Raw genomic sequence first — 17,742 nt, forward strand, 5'->3', positions numbered from 1 at the left:
GAGTGCCTAACCAGCATGGTTGGAGATTGTAATGCCCGCAGGACAGGTTGTATCTGTTATCTGATAAAGATTCTTATTGTTACAAGACTATTTTTAAACTGTTTTTCTTACATTGAACTTAAAATAAAATGTTAGAAACAAAAACAACAAAAAAAACATAAGATGGTCTTTATCCTGATTTATGCCATCTCAGAGAACTTGCCCCACATCCGGCAAGAGAACTTCTGTTGATTTCTTTTAGGCAGCCTTGGCTAAGATCGCAATCAGTTTACACCAAAAAGGTATGGTTCCTGATTAGAATCACCAAACCGCGGTGTCAGCTGCATGTGTTAATTTACACAGTGCTGTCAGTTTGCTTCAATTGGAAAATATCCTGCAGTTGCGTAAATCGCTACGGGGAGAGCTAAGATCAGACTGGTGTTTGCAGGTACAGTTGAATGGGCGGGCTGACACGGTGGCTACTACCTCCCATCCTCACTAGCCACTTTCTTTTTTGCAGGTTTCTCTGCATGCAGCTGCTGAATGCAGAAACACCTTCTGAAGTTGTAAGTTCGCAGACCAGCTCGTGAGAGTAAACTGAAATGGGCAGCAGTTTATGTGAGTCTGTCATGTGAGGTTAGGCTCAGCTGATGGATAGAACCTGAGTGGTTTTGATGATACAATTTATTACTTAATCTCCCTCTGCTCTGAATATCCCCTTTGTATTTCATCAAGCCTTGCTAAAGGTTTGCACAGTTATCATTTCATTTGGAGTTCTCCATGTTTTTCCCCTCTCTCTTTTTCAGTTTTCTTTCTAACTTTGCTGCACTTGTTTCATCTTTCCTTTCATAGCTCTTGCACTGATATTTTGGCATATTATCATTTTCCTGCTTAACAGTGCTTCTTTAAATCAGTTCTCTTTTCCGGCAGCCCGTTTCTTCTGGTTAGGTCCATCTCAATCTCTCAGCTTGGCAATTCTAAGTGGCAGTTCCCAACTGCCAAGTCTTATCTGTGATTCCCAGTTGCCCCATTTTTATGTTTGCTGCTTTTTATGTCCCATATCCAGCAAGAGGATAACAACACGGCGGTGTATCTGGTTTGGAAACCAAAGACTTGCATGACTAACAGAGCCACTCTTTGCATATATACGCATTGAAGACTAAGAGATGAGACTCTGAGCTGTTAATGAGTAATATTTTTCTCACCAGGCCCCATCATGACACAGGTTATTTAAAATAATTCATCTGGAACCTGGGTTTCAGTCCTGCCTTTCACTCCACATTCAAAGCCTGTGGTTAATCAATGAAAAATAGACACACAGCTTGTTGGGCGGTAATCCGTACATGACACATTTACTGCTGAGAAAAAAAACTAGCATTCTATTTGCTATTTTGTTAATCCTGTAATTACTGTTGTTATTAATGGTGTTGACTGAAGTTCAATTGAATTTTACTTGTGTATGAACTTTTGAAATTGGGCCTAATTTTGCCTTTCTGCCAAACTTGTTTACTCCAAGCCCTGCCCTTGCTGTCTGCTCATAGGAGTTTTGTGCCATACCCATCTTCATTGCTTCCTTCCCGTTCTTCTTTATCCTATTTCCTTTTTATTTCCATTGCATTGATTTGTATAGTTTCCCTCTTACAGAGGAACAAACAAACAAAAAAACATTTACTGGTCTGAAAATACTGGTGTAATTTATCCCTTTTCCCAAGACTGTGTCTGTCTTGTATAAATTGATGGTAAGCATCTCATTTAGGTCACAGGTAGCCTACTACACATAAAATATCACCTGCAAGTTAGTTCTTATGCACAATATACATAAATAATAATAATAATTGAATAATAATAATTATTATTATGCAAGTAGCCCTGTTGATTTTAACATAATTGTTGAAAGTAAGTGGTCAGAATAAACTGCAAAAAGGATGCCTTATGCTACACTGAAATAAGATGAAGATGCATTTAAGCAAGTATTTACAATATAACCTTTCAAAGCACATTATTTAACTGCTTGTCTCTTTCCATTTGCATATAATAATAATATTGCTATTAGATTCTTCTCAGAGTCATTTATTCATGGTGGATAGTATCACACTGAGTACTTAATCCCAGAGCTTAGTGGTCTCAATCACCCAAAGCAATATGATGTTAAACATCACGTAGAGCAACGAGAGAGAAGAGGTGGTGCTCTGAAAGGTTGGGTGGAAGCCTAATATCTCTATGCAGCATCTCTACACAGTGCCTATATTCAAACTGGGAGGAGCTTTATAGAAAATGGCAAATCAATGGTAGCCTCTACAGGTGTTCAACATGAGCTCATCCTGAGCAACAACATGGGACAAAGCAGGAAGGTCTTTATTTGAAAATGCATTAGTAGAATTCAATTGCATTGGCTGGCTCATGTTGTAGGAGCTATCCTTTGTGGAACAAAAGGTAAGTAGGACTGGATCGATGCGTGAATGGGCTTGCAATTGAAGACTAACGGTTTTGTGCCTGATATAGAAGACTCGCTTTGAAAAGATGTGGAGAACTAGCATAAACAGATGAACCAAAAAAAAAATGTCTTGCAGCATCTTTCTGAATGGAAATGAATGATTGATTTGTTGAGGCCAGAGAAAAGGATGTCAGCGATAAAGAAGATGAGAACCCGTGCAAGAGTCCCAGCCACGTCAATAAATCACAGATTTACATCTCCCTACCTTGATTTACATCTCCACAGCAGTTTAGATCAATCTGAGCTTGAACCTCACATTCCTGGCAGTGAGGTTCCACCCCCTCCTTTGCACAGCTGGTAGTAAAATAACTCAGTAAAAAAGTGGTTGTTTTCAGTCAGATTTGTCTAGCACACGGTCATTACCAAGACTTTAAATGGAGACAGCTTAAGTTTGAAAGGAGACAGTAGTATGAGGCTGTCAGAGAAGGAAGGGAGGAGAGACTTGAGATCAGAGCTCATCAGTGCTCTTGCAGATGAGGGAAAGAAGCACAAGGGGAACCTACTGATGTGCCAAGCTGAAACAGCATTTGGGGAAGCAGCAACAGCAAGAATAATTGCAAAAGCTAAGATAGGTGGATAATTAGCTGTGCTAAAAGTGACTGACAACCAAAGAAGAGATCAGTTGAAGATCTGTTGAGAAACTTTCAGATGACTAGAGGAAGCAAAACTATTTTTGAAGTGGATTTACGGTAGAACCAGACAAGAGATGTGGTTGGAAGACTCTTAAAAGTGAGGTGAGGAGAAACACTTCTACTGAACGATTTTTAATTTTTACTTTTTATGTAAAAGAGACAAGTGTGTCTGAGTGGGTGCTGGGCGGTCAGAGCAGAGCAAATGACTGAAGATGTGACTAAATGAAAGAGCAAATGTGAGGGTGATCAAGAAATTAAATAGGATGAGGTCAATAGGGCAAGTGATGGAGTTACAGAGGAAATTTAGGTAAGATGTTTGTTATCACTTAGAGATTTGTAGAAAGGGGAAGCGTCATGAGAATATTTTGTTAATTTTATCTTTAAAGAAAATTGTGAGTTAGCAAATAGAGGAAAGCAGAAAGAAAGGCTTGAAATAGGTTAGTCAGCAGCAATAAAAAGCTAGTTAGGATTACATGTGTGCAGATAAGCTGCACAAGTAGAATTGTTTAGCTGTAAGAAGGCAGAAATGGAGGAGGGAGCAGGCTTGCAGGAGAGGAAGTTAGCGTGATCACAGGATTTCCGTCAGAAACACTTTGCACTGCACAAGCAAGCATGGATGAAGCAGGTGCTGAAGGTAAGCTGGTGCTGTGGGTAGGTATGACAGACTTTATCATGAGAGACAGAAGCAAAGAAGTCAGTGGTGGGTGAAAGTTGTGTATACAGCAAATGTACAGCTAGTAATTTTTTATTATTTTTTTCTCTGTTTGACATCAAAATGCATGTAAAGCTAAAATATGTGCAAGTTTCATTTTTAATCAGTGCAACCACCCAGGACTCTGTAGCTTTTATCGTGTTATCCAACACAATCTTGCATCACTCTGCTTTTCTTTTTCTTGTTAAAAACTAACAATCCACAAGTAATTATTTTGTCCACCTTCTTGCAGTATTAGGGTACAAAGTTCTGAAACAGTATTTTTTCATTTAAAAAGTTACATATCTTTGTTACTGGCGTGAAAATACACCTGCAGCCCCAGTCTTTCAGTGTTGTTATATTCCGTGCCAGCTAAAAATAAGACAACCAAGGCTTGTTAAACCGCTTAACAGATAAGATACGGCAGCAAAGCTATGCCTGGAGAAGTATTCAGAACTGTAATGGTTCATTACATGGTAATTAAAATTTTACTCTTTGATTCTTTCTTTTCTTTAACTCAAAATCACATTCCTGGCCTGCAGGAGTTAGGGAAAATGATTTCAAATAACTAAAAGGCAAGTCTGAATATCTCTTCAAGCACTATAAAGATAATATGCATACAATAATGATATTAAGACAGGGTTGTAAAGATGGGTTTATAGAATCCAAGGATTTTGGAGAAATCTGTGAGATGCTCTCTCTGTAAAAAGACATGTCTTTGTTAGGGAATGCATCGTGTTATTCTCTTAACATATGGGGCCACTTTAAATGTGTAAGGCTGCGTTATTAAACTGTCGTGGGAAGTGTAGCAGGAGGAAACCCAGGGTAATTGGCTGCAGCTTTAGATGCAGCAGCCTGCTCATTGGAGAGCAGAGGATTCTCTGAGATGCTAAAATTAGACAATCTCCGCCCTCCAGAAATGCTTCTGGAAACAGCAAGGAGGAGAAATTCTGACACAGAAAGATGGGGGAAGGAGCGAAGTGCACAGGACGCTGCTGGTGGAGAAGCTTCAGCGTATACGGGTGCACAGAAGGATACATATATTTTTCTCTAACTTGGGCAACTGGCAAAAAATGCACATAAAAAGGAAATTGCAAGAAAGTTAGTGTTTTACAAGGATATTAAATTCAATGTTTCTTATGTAATAATCTGAAGTATTCACTGGGGCTCAGGAGGCCTTTGAGCTGCTAAATCTAACGTCGGGCTGTCAGACATACCCATTTACTTTGGAAAAAAATGACTCTTGCTGCATTAGCTGAACTAAATGAAAAAGCAGATGAACTTGCAATCTTTCTACCAGCCTGTTTTTACTAAAGTGTGTTTCTCCATTATCTGAGTTGTTGCTGTGCTTCTAATGCCTTCAGATTAACTGTTGGATAAGCAATCTCTGTCAAGGGAGCAAGCATCGTATGTCCGTATTAATGAAGGAAAGTCTGCGGCTGATCAAGTCTTGTGCGTTTTCGTTTCTTGGAGCCTTTGTTTTTTCAAGTTATGAGAATAAAAACAATTTCAATCTTTGATTTTTCAAAACATGCTTCAAGCTGGCTGGAAAGAGATGGTGTGATTTTGTTTCTCGTTTGTATTTCTACATTATTTACATGTGAAAAATAAGGCACGGTGCGTCTTTCTTACACTAAACCCACCTTTTGCAGTACACTTACAGTCCTTCTACTAACCAGGGGCATGCGGTGTCAGCATTTCTGCCTTTTGGCCTCGTGTTTTCAGTCAGACTTCATTAAGAAACGATGCCTGCACTGGTGGCTGTCGGCCCAGCCTCACCTCAGGGGCTCCTGAAGGCCAAGGGGCAGCTCCTGCCGGAGGTGTCAGCCACCCCCTGGGCTCGCACCGTTTCCGATAAGGGCGGCGGAGGCCCGAGGGCGAGGAGCCGCGGTTGTTATCGGCTCTGCCGGCCGGGGCACGCCCCGATAGCCAGGCCCGGGGGGGCGCTGAGGTGAAACCGGGGGGGGACCCGGGGAAGCCCCGGGACGCGTGGGGCCGCCCGGTGCGGGCCCTCAGTCAGAACGGGGAGGCTGCTGTTTCCTCGTCGTGTGTCTGTGATAAAACCAGTAGCACTGGATGGAGACTATATTTAAAAAACAAAAAAAAAAAAAAAAAAAAAAAAAAGAAAGCAGAATGGCGGTATTGAGGAGCTGGGGGCTCGGGGCGCTGTGCCGGAGATCCGGCAGGGAAATAAAATAAGCGCTGCCACGACAAACACCGAGTTAAATAACCCGCAGAGCGCTTGCGCGCTGAAAGGCTCCTTCCCTTCTCAAACCCGCCAGCTCCCCCACATCGCCTTCCCCCTGCTGAGGGCACTCAGCCCGCTGCGAGCTCACGGCTCGCGGGGCGGTCCCGAGCGGGAGGTAAAACCCGGGCTTTGTCTGGGCGAAACAACAACAAAAAGCACAACGGGCACCAAAACCCTCCCCACGCATCCACCACCCCTCCTCTACTCTCCTATTTATTACACAAAGAGCTCAGAACGGGACAAACGCGGGCTCTGAGGCGGGCTTTGGGCAGCAGCCCTTTCGCGCCGCGGCTGTGGCGGCGCTGCCCGGCCGCCATTTCGGAGCCCCCCCCGCGCACGCAGGCAGCGGGGCCCGCCCGGCGCTGGGGCGCGGAGGCCATCTTGTGGCCGAGCCGGGCGGAGCCGTCGCTTAGCAACGGCGGCGCAGCGGGAAGGTGCGTGGCATGGCGGCCGGCACGGGGCCTGAGGGGACCGGGCTGCTGTGGGGTGAAGGAGCCGCTTCCTCGCCTCAGATCCTTGGGGCTGTCGGGGCAGGGACCTGCGGCTCCATGCTCGCCGTGTGTGGGTGGTTTCAGCCCCGGGGGGTCTGTGCCGGCAACCCCCTCGCTGGGGGTCTGGAGTTGTTCCTGGCAAAACATCGCCCCGAGCAAGTGGTCATAGTTCCTAGGAAAGCGCTTCCAGGAGTCACAGAGCGGTTTTGTAGCCTAATAGCTTGCTAACGGGCTGATCCACTCAGTTAGGAAACTGGCACTTTGTCTTGAGTCCATAAGTATGAGAATTAATTAGCAATTGGGAAATACCCAGCGGCTTGCAGATGGATCAGGTCCAAGTGATAAATCCCACAGAGCATTCTTTGTGCATAAGGATACAGATTTGGGGGTTGGTGGAACAGACGGGTTTTAGATGGGGAATGTCGGGGTACTGCAGTGGGCCTGGCTCTTTTTGCAGGTAGTACAGTCTATGGGATGTTTCTCACATCCATTGTTTGAGTTAGTGACATTTAAGAGTAATTATATCTCATGATTACCTAACGTTTAATTTTGGCATATTTTCTACAAACGTTACTCTACTAGAAATGGGAATGTGAATTACAGGGTGCTCACTAGTCCAGGGAAAATCTCACCTGGATGCTCTGAAATTGGGATATTTTGTTCCTAGAGCGCACCACGAGTGTCACTGCAGGTCTCTGAATGGTGGAGAAACCCCAAATGTCATGAACTTATGTCATTGCAGTACAAAAGAGGCATTTGAGTTCTGGCTTAGAAGCGAAGATGCAGATGTTAATGCCTGAACCTCAGATTTTTGTGGAAAGAACTCTGGCCCTCATCAAACCAGATGTCGTTGATAAAGAGGAGGAAATAGAGGATGTGATTCTCAGATCAGGATTTTTGATCGTTCAGGTAACAGACTGTTCCAGAGAAAATAATTGCAGTTTGTAAGTCAGAACAATATTTGTCTTAACTTGCAGCCATCAAGACAGTAACTAAAAGCTCATGTGTCCAGAAAGCATTTGTGTTTTTCATGCCATTAGCTACAACTGCCAGATCAACAATTTTGCTGACCATGGGAAAACACAGACTTTGTTGATAAACTGGGATTTAGCAAACATATGTAGCAGATAAGTGGACTCTCCAAAGTAACTCTTTGGAGAGTGTCTACTTTCCAGCAGCACAGTGTTTCTTGTACCCATTTGCCAAGTGAGTGCTTCCAGAATTAATTGACCTAGGTTGGTGTCCAATTGTGGTCTGACATGTTTTTTGGTTTCCAGAGTTGATTTCTTTTTGGTTTTGTTTTTTGGTTTTGTAAATAGGCTTTGTGAATGTTTAAATTCAGAACAAATGTTTCGTTTAAATAGGCCTTGCTGAGTTCTTTTTAAATTTGGATCTGACACAGTGGTCATGGGAATGTTGCCTGGAGCATTGCTGCAACCCTTCTGCTACTTGGAAAGACTTTAAGGTGTGATTTTCAGCAGAGGTTGTGTTGAGGGAAAAAAGTTGCCTTTAGCTGGCAAGGAAATGAATTCTCTAGGCCCTCTTTTAGGGGTCTTGTCACACACTCTCTTTGTAAGAGCAGATAAAAAAAAAAAAAGTATTAAAATAAGCCAGAATCCCTAGATGACTTTGAAGCAAGGGATATGTCAGGATCTGCGGCAGGGAGCAGCCAGCAATGCAGCTCTGTGCCTGGCAGGCAGTGTCAGTTAAACTCTCGTCCAGAAACGGATCGTAACAAGGCAAAAACCCTTCCTCCAGGTTACCCAGCGGGGCGGCCGCTGGGTGCCGCTGTCCTCCTCCTCCTCCTCCTCTTCTTTCTCCTTGTGCTGGGGCAGTAGCACCCTAGGTCACGGCACTTTGCTCCTGCTGAGCTTCTAGATATAACTTTATCTCCCTATCTCTTTATATCATATGTTTATTTTTTTTTTTCCCCTAAAGGTATAATCTTTCATTCTGGTAAATGTCTCTCTTTTCCTACACTTTTTTTTTTTTCTTTCCCTACACTTATGGTTGTTTTATTTACAGAGGTGAGATTAATTTATTTATTTATTTATTTTTAATGAGAATACGTTTTTAGTATCTTCTGATGCCGCCAGTAAATTTTGGCACTGAAGCTGTTAGGAATCTGAATTTGCATTGCTATGTATCATGTAAGATCAGGCTCAAAGAAAGCACTTTTTAATACATTTAATTCTCTTTTTTTGTGACTGCCCTGTGCCCTCTGATGGATAACCTGCTGAACTTGCAGGCTAGGCTGCTATTGTGAAAACATAAAGCCTAAGAATGAAAAACAATTGCATAATTAACATTGTGGGTTGAAATCTATGTAAAAGTAGAACGTTATTGTGGAACAGCTGAATAATTAAATACTGTTGTTATAATGCTTTTCGCGTTTACTATACAGTGCCCTAACTACCTGAAGTCATTCAGCAGGTTTAAATGCTGTAGTTTGTGTACACTGAAATCACACCTTACTCAAATGGCATGTTTGTCTGCTTAATTAACATGGAAACTTACTGCTTTTTGGTGCTCTGTGCCTCAAAGAGGATCAGGTGTGGGAGAATCGATTAGGTTGGAAGGTTACTCCATGTCTGTCAGGCCTGCACTTGAAAATGTGACTGCACCAGAGAACTGTGTGGTATCTGTGGTAGCAAGCTATCTTAATTTAGCAAGATTTTTTTTAATTCTTTTTTATTTTACACTTATTTTTTAGAAACGGAAGCTCCAGTTAAGCCCAGAGCAATGTAGCAACTTTTATGCAGAGCAATATGGAAAAATGTTTTTTCCCAATTTAACAGCCTATATGAGCTCTGGACCTCTAGTTGCTATGGTTCTTGCCAGAAGTAACGCAGTCTCGTACTGGAAGGAATTGCTCGGACCATCAAACAGCATAAAAGCTAGGAGGACTCACCCTCACAGGTAACTCACTGATTTGCTGTGGTGAAGTCAGGAGGGTTTTCTCATTCTCTTAAATGAGACCTGAATTTCTCTGTCTCCCCGTCTTCTTCTCTGCCTCTTTCAGCTGAGATGCAGATTTAGATCAGCCTGTTATCATCCTCAATTATGTGTAAAATAACTTTTAACCCTTTTTACTTTTTTGGAGTAGGCACAGTTAACCCCTTTTTCCAAGAATGCTTTGTGCGTGAACACAAATTTTAGGGTGCTACTCAATTTGTTTAAAAAACAAAATCAAACCACTGCTTTGTTAACTGGTCCATGTATATTGCTTTTTTACCCCGAGGCTGTTGAGAGCTGAAAGAGATTTGCAGCTGCCTACCAAACAGTTCTTTCTCTTGCTTTTAGTTTAAGAGCAATCTATGGGACTGATGAGCTGAGGAATGCGCTTCATGGCAGTCTCAACATTTTCTCAGCAGAAAGAGAAATTCGATTCATGTTTCCAGAAGGTAAAATGGTGCAAACAATGTATTGCCCATGTTTGGGAGGATAGCAGTCTGCTCAGTTGTTGATTGTCCCTTTTCAGACTCTAAATATAATTCAATTTAGAAGGGCTCAGGTTTGTTTGCTTTGTGCAAATGTGTATCTCTTTAAGTTGATATTCTCTGCTACAAAGTGCATACCAAAATCAATTTGAAGAGCTATTATAGCTACAGAGACTGCCTCGACTTTTCAGACTCTGTAGTTTGGGAATTGGAGTGACTAAGGCTGGTAAATGAGAGGAAATGGGAAGCTGTTATACTCCAGCATGTTTTTCTGGCACTGTCAGCCCAGGGACTCCTGTTGGCTCGAGGAGACTCACTCCCTTGGGCTGAGGATGAGTAATTCCTGTTCAACAGTAGCTGAGTGCTCACATTACAGTGCAATTCCAGAGTTAAGTGCCAAAGAAATGGGCCATAGCACCTGGACAGGCTGGGAGATGATCTCTTGTCTGTAACATTTGAAAGATGATTTTGGTCTCTGATAGAAAGATGCGAGGGAAACTGACCAGAAAAGCATCTGCTTTGTCGGCTGGATCCCTTAGTTTCATAAAAGTTGTTACACTTCCCTACAGACCATACCTCCTGTGAACTATGGCTCTTTTCTTCGTCTTGACAACAAAGCTAGGCTTAGTGTGAGATTTAGGCTTTCAGAAACCAGCTTCATACTGCAAGAAGGAAGTACAAAACATGGGATATATTGTTTCTCTCCTACACCCAATGAATTTTCAAGGATATAGGTGTTTCCCCAGATGATCCAAGTTCCTCTCCTTCCATAATTGGCTATAATTAGCAAGATTACCTCAGGGACGTTGTAAAGGGATTTAAGTAGTTTCTTTACAGTTGGCTATGTGAGAAGCTCTACCAACCATTGTGTATTATTAACTTATATGAGTCTCTGCTTACCTATAAACTACTGTTGAAAGAATGCCTTTTTTGATCGTTCTACAAACTGCTGTCAGATACCTGTGGTTACTCTTTACAGTGATCTTGGAGCCAGTTCCAGCTGGGCAGAGAGCTAGGGATTACTTGAACCTTTATGTAAATCCTACCTTACTAGCAGGGCTCACTGCACTTTGTAAAGAGAAGCCTGCAGATCCTATGGTACGTACAGTGTATCAGCATCGTGTTGCGTGCTTTGTGATACGTTTCCTCTGTGTTAGAATTCGTGGTCTCTGCAGGAAAACTCCTCCTCTGTTAAAGAGCTGTGCTCCTTTAGCTACCTGGTAATGAGGTAGCCAAATAACGTTTGCCTTTCAATAAGTTGATTTGTTTGGTAACAGATGAAATGAGGACCTGGACTAAATGAAATCAGCTTTGACAAAATGACAGTTGTTTTTGGTGGCTTCTATAAAACTGTTGCTAACACATAGTAGTTACAGACATCTGGAAAGGTTAACAGGGGCTATCATACGATGCCAAATACACATTTTTTTTATTTTGTTTAATGTTTCTGAGGTGAGTTTGAAATGAAATAACTCTAATAATAGATTCTAGGTAAGATTAGATGTTAATCACACTGGTAGTAGTTATGTGGTTGAGTAAAACAATGTAGAGTTTCTAGCAAACTGCCCATGTTTTGTCATTGTTATGCTTTATTTCATAATATTAACTTCATCCTTCTTTAGGATAAACAATTATCTCGACTGTATGGCATTGATAACATTTATTTGGGCTGTTCCGTAGTTCACCAGGAAAACTAATCAGGTTTCACTCAGAAGAATCATATCTTGAATAATCAAACTGACCTATGGAAAATTCTGTCATCTTAACCCTTTCTATCTAGCAAGTTGTTGCATCTTGCACTTCTTTCACAAGTTATTCCTTTTAACCAAGAATTTCATACAAATCACATATCTTAGTGGAAAGACTAGAGTTCATTTCTTGCATTTTTCTTTTCAGGCCCTACAGAAATTGGCTTTCATCTGGGAAAATGTGGGGGTTTCTTTGTTAGTTTTATTTTTTATTGGTAGTATTCTTAAAGTTCAAGTAATTCACACCAGTACTTCTTAAAGAATACTGATAATTAATCAGTGTGACAATTTACTGGCAGCTGTGGTGGATTCAACATCAGTTTTCTAATCAACATTGCATTTTTCTGAAAGATTCCACAGGGAAAAAGAAAGAAGCCTTAAAAATAATTTAGAGGTATTTCTGTGACCTGTGTTATATACATGAGGTCAGATTAAATGTACTCTGATTGTTCCAGTTTTGTAATCTGTTCACTTTATCTGTATGTCTGGCACCGTTAGCACAGAAATCTAGAAAATAGGGATGGAAGGTTCCTGAAGTAGTCATTTCATCCACCCCTTTGCCGAAGGGCCCAACCAATTGTATGTAGCCATTCCTAACTGATGTTTGTCTGGCCTGTTCTTTAGCACTCCAAATGATGGAGCATCTACTGTCTCCCTAGGCAATCTATTTCAGCACTTAATTACACTTAGATGAAAATCTTTCACTAAAAGTTAGCCCAAATCTCCTCTGCTCTGGTTTTAAACCCATGACAATTTTTGTTTTGTTTTACTAGCCCCAGAGGACATTGTGTCCACTGTAATATCTCCTTTTATCTCCTATTTTTTTTTTTTTTTTTAAGCAATCTATTTGCAGTGTCACCATCTTTTTTTTCCCTTCAGTTATTTCTTCACTATATTAAAAAAAAAAAAAAAAAAAAAAAAAAAAACTTATTTTTTCTATCTTATCTTGTAGGCCACGTTTCTCTGAATCTACTTGTTTCCAATTAATCTCTACAGTTTCAGCACAGTTTCCTAGCATATTTTTTAAACCTATCCTTTTTGTAACTGGTAATTAAAGGAAAGTGTTGCTTACCTTACTGGTCTACTATTCTATCAATTCTTTCACTTCAGGATATGGTACCTGTTTTACATAGCATTCCAGAAACAAATCATTGACGGCCCTGTGAAGTAAATAAGGATGTGTTAAATCTTCTCTTTACAAGTGGAGAAATTGAAGCAGAGGTTACTTTGCCTAAGGCCAGGCCAAGACATTGGCAGATTAAGTTAGGACTCAAGACATTCCTACCTCTCACATTCTTACTTAAGTACAATTTGCTGGAAAATGTACAAGATGAATTTCAAAAAGTCCCCATGTTTTGTTTTTAAGCTTAAGGCATTAGAAGGTGATTTCAGTGTAGAAGACTGTGGCATTGTTAATGAATCATTACTAGATAGGCTATCTGTAAGTGTTTCTGGGAATAATATTTTAAGCACTTTCATACATACTGTACAGCTTCATTCCAAAACAGAGTTCAGTTTATTTGAAGTATGGCCAAAATATTCTTATACACAAAGACAGACATTTCCAGGAAAAGTTGTCTTCTAACGATCAGCGTGAGTTATTCAAAAGCAATGCAAACTGTGAAGATTTAAAAGAACGTCTAGAAAAATCAGGCTATTTGTAGGTTCATTTTTTCTGAAAGGTCTTCATTTTGCAACACAGTAGGAGAGTGCATCAGAGGCTTCAAACAAGGCTCTAAATAGTTTTCCATACATTAAGTAGGGAAAAAAAAAACAAACAACAACAACAAAACAAAATTGAAAATGTGTGTTTAATTTTTCTTTGTTATACATCCAGACTTGGCTTGCTGACTGGTTGATTGAACACAACCCTAATAAACCCAAGCTACGACATCAAATCACTGAAGAAGAACATCGGGAGTGAAAAACATCACTCAGTGGAAACCACCTCAAGCATTCAAATTACAGATCTATATTATCATTGGCACTGTATCCCTTCGGTGTACAATTAATGTAATCTGAAGTAAATATTGTCTTAACTACCCATGTCTTTGTGGGATAAACCTTTCAGTTAACCAGGATTTAAGTTAGAGTAGCTTTTCTGTTGACTTGGAGAATGTAGAATTACATGATAAATTTACTGTGTCAAGTGATTAGAAAAAGATGAAATGATCTTGTGGTGTTACTTATACTGCTGCTTTCCCCAATCACCTTGTTTTGTCTGTTTGGGGAAAACAAAATTATTTAGACCACTGCAGATTCCTCAATGCCATACAGCTGCCCCAATCTTTGTGAAACTGTAATTTGTCTCCAGCACTTGTCAAGAGGTGCAAATCCCATTATGAAGGAGAGGAACCTGAATGTAACTTAGAAAACAGGTACTGGTGGCATCGTATTATCAACTTGAGAATTTTTATTGTTGGTTACATCACCGAGCTATGGTCACTCTTACAGATGATTCACTCAAGACTGATGTATTTTGTCAGAATACAATTTGAAGGCCTTAATTAAAGCTACATTGAATGTACATTTCCTATCTCGACAGAAAAAAACACAGTGGTTATAAATCAGTCTCAGATTTCCATTAGAAGTCACAAGAAGGTTTACTTTAGTCAAGGACTAATGATATCTTCCAACACTTGTTTAAAGAAAGGTGTTTAATTGCAGCAGCTCACCTTAAGGGTGTTTTCTGTGTTCTACTGCACTTAAAAGGTCTGCCGCTTTCTGCTGTTTTCCTTGTATTGTTGGTTACACTTGGACTTTAATGTGTTCTGTTGGAGAATTTCAAGCGAATGCATTAGGGGCTGCGTTGTTCAACAGACAATGTGTTAATCATGCACTATGATCTATTATTAATGTAATTGGACTTTTTTTGGGGGGAGGGTGAGACATGCTTGGGGGCCTTTTTTGTTTTCTTACATGTTGCATTTGCCCTGTTAACTTCAAGGTTTGCATCCTATGGCTTTCCTGCCTTGCATGGAGAAAACAATGTTGTTCTGCCAGCTCTGAAATATTAGCATCCTTGACTAATACTAAATAAATAAACAACTTCATAGTTTATTTTATGACAAGCCTTGCTTGATTAATTACCAGAAACATTAAACTTTTTTAAAAATCTAATTGTTTATCTTTTCAGTGGAGTAAGTGACTGTTGCCACCCCAAAGAATAAACATACAGAAAAGCAGTCCCTACAATAGTGAGATCTACAAGTCTTGAGACTTAAGTTTTTTTTTTTTAAATAGGTGTTTTTTTTAAAAAAAAAAAAAAAAAAAAAGCCCAAAACCTCAAATATGAAGAAAAAAAAAAAAAATAGGTCATTAGAAATCCTCTGAACAGATCCCTTTATAACTAATTTCTTTTGCCTACTATTATTGTTCCCTATAAGCGTCTGATTGCTGCAATTACGGGACAGTTGTGCATTGTGGTTTCCTGTCGGCCAAACCAATAATTTCTCATTTGAACCCAACAGAAACAAAAATTCAGTGAATTCACAATACATTCTCCTTCATTTTTTTGTCAGCTATGATGGTATTTGCTTCCTGATTTTGATGTGTTGCAGCGTGACAATAAATATCTCCTTTAAGTTACTGCTGAAGTTCTTAGTTTGTCTCTTGCGACAGACCTGTGTTGTGTTATACCTATAGAAGATTTGTAACTTCCCCAGCAAGTATGTGGTTTCTGTGGTATACCGAGAGGGTAGGAGCAAGGGTAAAACCAGCTAAAGTTACCAATGTTATTTCTATAACCGTGCAATATCAGTCATTCAAGTGGATGTCTGTTATGGACTTTATTCTCTAATATTAGAGCCAACACCTTCAATTGCTGACTGCTGTTCACTTCCATTTTTTAAAGGGAAAAAGAGGAGGTGCATTCATCCCTTGGATGCCATTCTGCTCACTGTATCTATACACCTCACACAGGTATTAATCCAGAAAATCTCACAGCTGGGATGGTGAGGGAAGCTGCATCAATACGTAAGATGGGGGCAGAAGGTCAGTCCTAGGGATACCGAATGGGCAACCAACCTGGTCCCCTGGGGGAGCTGTTACACCATAGGAGAGGCTGTTTGAGGCAGTGCTGCTTCCGTTTCAGCTGGTCTTCAGGATTTTATTTGGCACGGAGCTTGGCCAATGTTATAAATCCACATCAGAGAAAGTGTAGCTTTAGGAAAAACAGATGAATTGAAATATGTCTTAAAATTTGGTGTCAGCAAGGCTGGCTACTCTTTGTGAGAACTGGTGACCTGTGCTTTCCCTGTTGAGTTAGAATAATTATCTTACCCATTGAGTTTTATTGGGTATTTTTAACTTTGAGGGAGTTCATTTTAGTTTTACTGCTTGGGTGCTGGAATAGAGCTATGTCCATAAAACCAGCAGCTCTGTCTGTTTCCCATAATTCTGTTTTTTCAACTTTCTTCTGGAAATTTGCTTATCAGAGGCTTGCTATTACCTGCCCTGAAAGTTGTTATTGGTACTCTATAGATTGAGCTAGTCTGAAGTGTATGATTGTTCAGCCTTCCTGTCTCATAAGGGATTCATTATCTTTAAGAATAGACCAGTTAAACTGCCAGGAACCTTGAGCATACTTTAAAGATAGCAGAAACCTCAATCAAAGCCAGCTCCCCTTTGCCTGTAAGTCAGAGCATTTCAGCATGCCAAGCTTCAGAAATGAGTCAGTGTCCACAGCTCAGGACTTTCGTTCAGTAACTTTAAACAAAGTGTGTTACATGGACATTTGCAAACCCTCATCTTTTTCACTTAGGAAAAGAGGAGAGAATTTGTCTTTCTTCCTTCATTGAAGTTATTAATTGTGACTGTTCTTCAAACAACTGTGGTCTAAGCAAAATTCATAGATTGATAAATTGATGGATGTTGGTCACATGGCACTGTATGGAGGGAAGGAATGACTCAATCTCTTACTTTTTTTTCAGTGCCATATTAGAATAGCAGAGTCTATTTTTAATCTATTTATTTATTCATAAGGGCCTTAGTTAATAGAAATTTGTTAAGCCAGAGCAGTCAGATCGGGATAATTCATGCTATTCTGGTTGCTAACTGTTGGTCATTTTTGGGCTTACCTAACAACAGCTCACCCTTTGAAAGTTCTGTGGTGAAAATGCTGTTTTTCCACTTTTTTTTTTTTTAAATATATATAATAATGCTTTCAAGTAGAAATCTGAAGAGTAATAATTCTTTATTTTGCTGGAAAGAAGGACTCTGCACATCATAAAAAAGATAATTAAGATAACTCTCCCATTATTTTTCCAGCACTGCTTCCTTTTAGATGACTGTCTGTAGACTTGTTCATGGACCAGAAACAGGACTTCAGTCCCCTTCACTGACTGCCTGCTAACTTGCTTTACTCAGATGGACTTAGCTTAAACTTGTGTTGCAGTGCCCATCGCAGGAAATAGGTACTTTCTTGTTATGCTGTCAGTGAAATGGAATAAATGGGCGTCTTTTGGACGGAGCACTAATAGCAGCTACCCCTACCTAGAAATCTTCTGTAGCCTGGACGAGCTCCTCAGGGTGCGGAGTGTCAGCAGCAAGACTGATATGCTGAGTGTCCTTGAGAGGGTGCCTGTCAAATTATTGTTATGCTGCCTCCTGCCAGGTGATGGTGGAGATGCTGCTGTGGGCTCAGGGGAGAGCCTATTGTTGGATTCTGAGCCAGAAATAAGGCATTGTTGTGAGACGAAGCAGTCGGTGGGAGAAGACAGCTTGCAGACAAGTGGGTGAATGATACTTTATTAATGATAACACTGAGGGATTAAGAGTTATCTTCAGTTTGCTGCTTGTGAGTGTTTTATGGCTGAGGGAGGGAATGCTCTGGTACAAAGGACTTCATGTGGTGCTTTGTGGGGTATGCTTACATTTGTCTTGTATGGCACTGTATTTTCTCCCCTGAGAAAATCTGACTGACTCTTTGTGTAGCAATGGATTTTAGGTTCACTCACTCTTGCTTTACTACAGTACTATTCTGAAAACAAGTTATTAAAAAAGAAAAAAAAAAAAAAAG

The 17,742-nt window shown here is 40.4% G+C and overlaps 1 protein-coding gene across 2 annotated transcripts; it reads left to right on the forward strand.

Annotated features, from left to right (window-relative positions):
- The first annotated feature begins 545 nt into the window (after window positions 1-545).
- Window positions 546-14,935, forward strand: NME5 (NME/NM23 family member 5). 2 transcript variants are annotated; one of them, XM_032196614.1, is made up of 6 exons: window positions 546-597; window positions 7,203-7,444; window positions 9,249-9,454; window positions 9,839-9,939; window positions 10,955-11,073; window positions 13,561-14,935. In XM_032196614.1, the coding sequence occupies exons 2-6, from the start codon at window positions 7,316-7,318 to the stop codon at window positions 13,645-13,647; spliced, it is 642 nt and encodes a 213-aa protein (XP_032052505.1). In that variant the 5' UTR covers window positions 546-597; window positions 7,203-7,315; the 3' UTR covers window positions 13,648-14,935. The 2 variants fall into 2 exon arrangements, with proteins under 2 accessions (XP_032052505.1, XP_032052504.1); XM_032196613.1 differs by lacking the exon at window positions 546-597 and adding an exon at window positions 6,442-6,478 and having other exon boundaries at window positions 7,278-7,444.
- Window positions 14,936-17,742: the final 2,807 nt, after the last annotated feature.

The sequence above is a fragment of the Aythya fuligula genome, chromosome 14 (assembly GCF_009819795.1).
Source record: "Aythya fuligula isolate bAytFul2 chromosome 14, bAytFul2.pri, whole genome shotgun sequence".
NCBI classification, from domain to species: Eukaryota; Metazoa; Chordata; class Aves; order Anseriformes; family Anatidae; genus Aythya; species Aythya fuligula.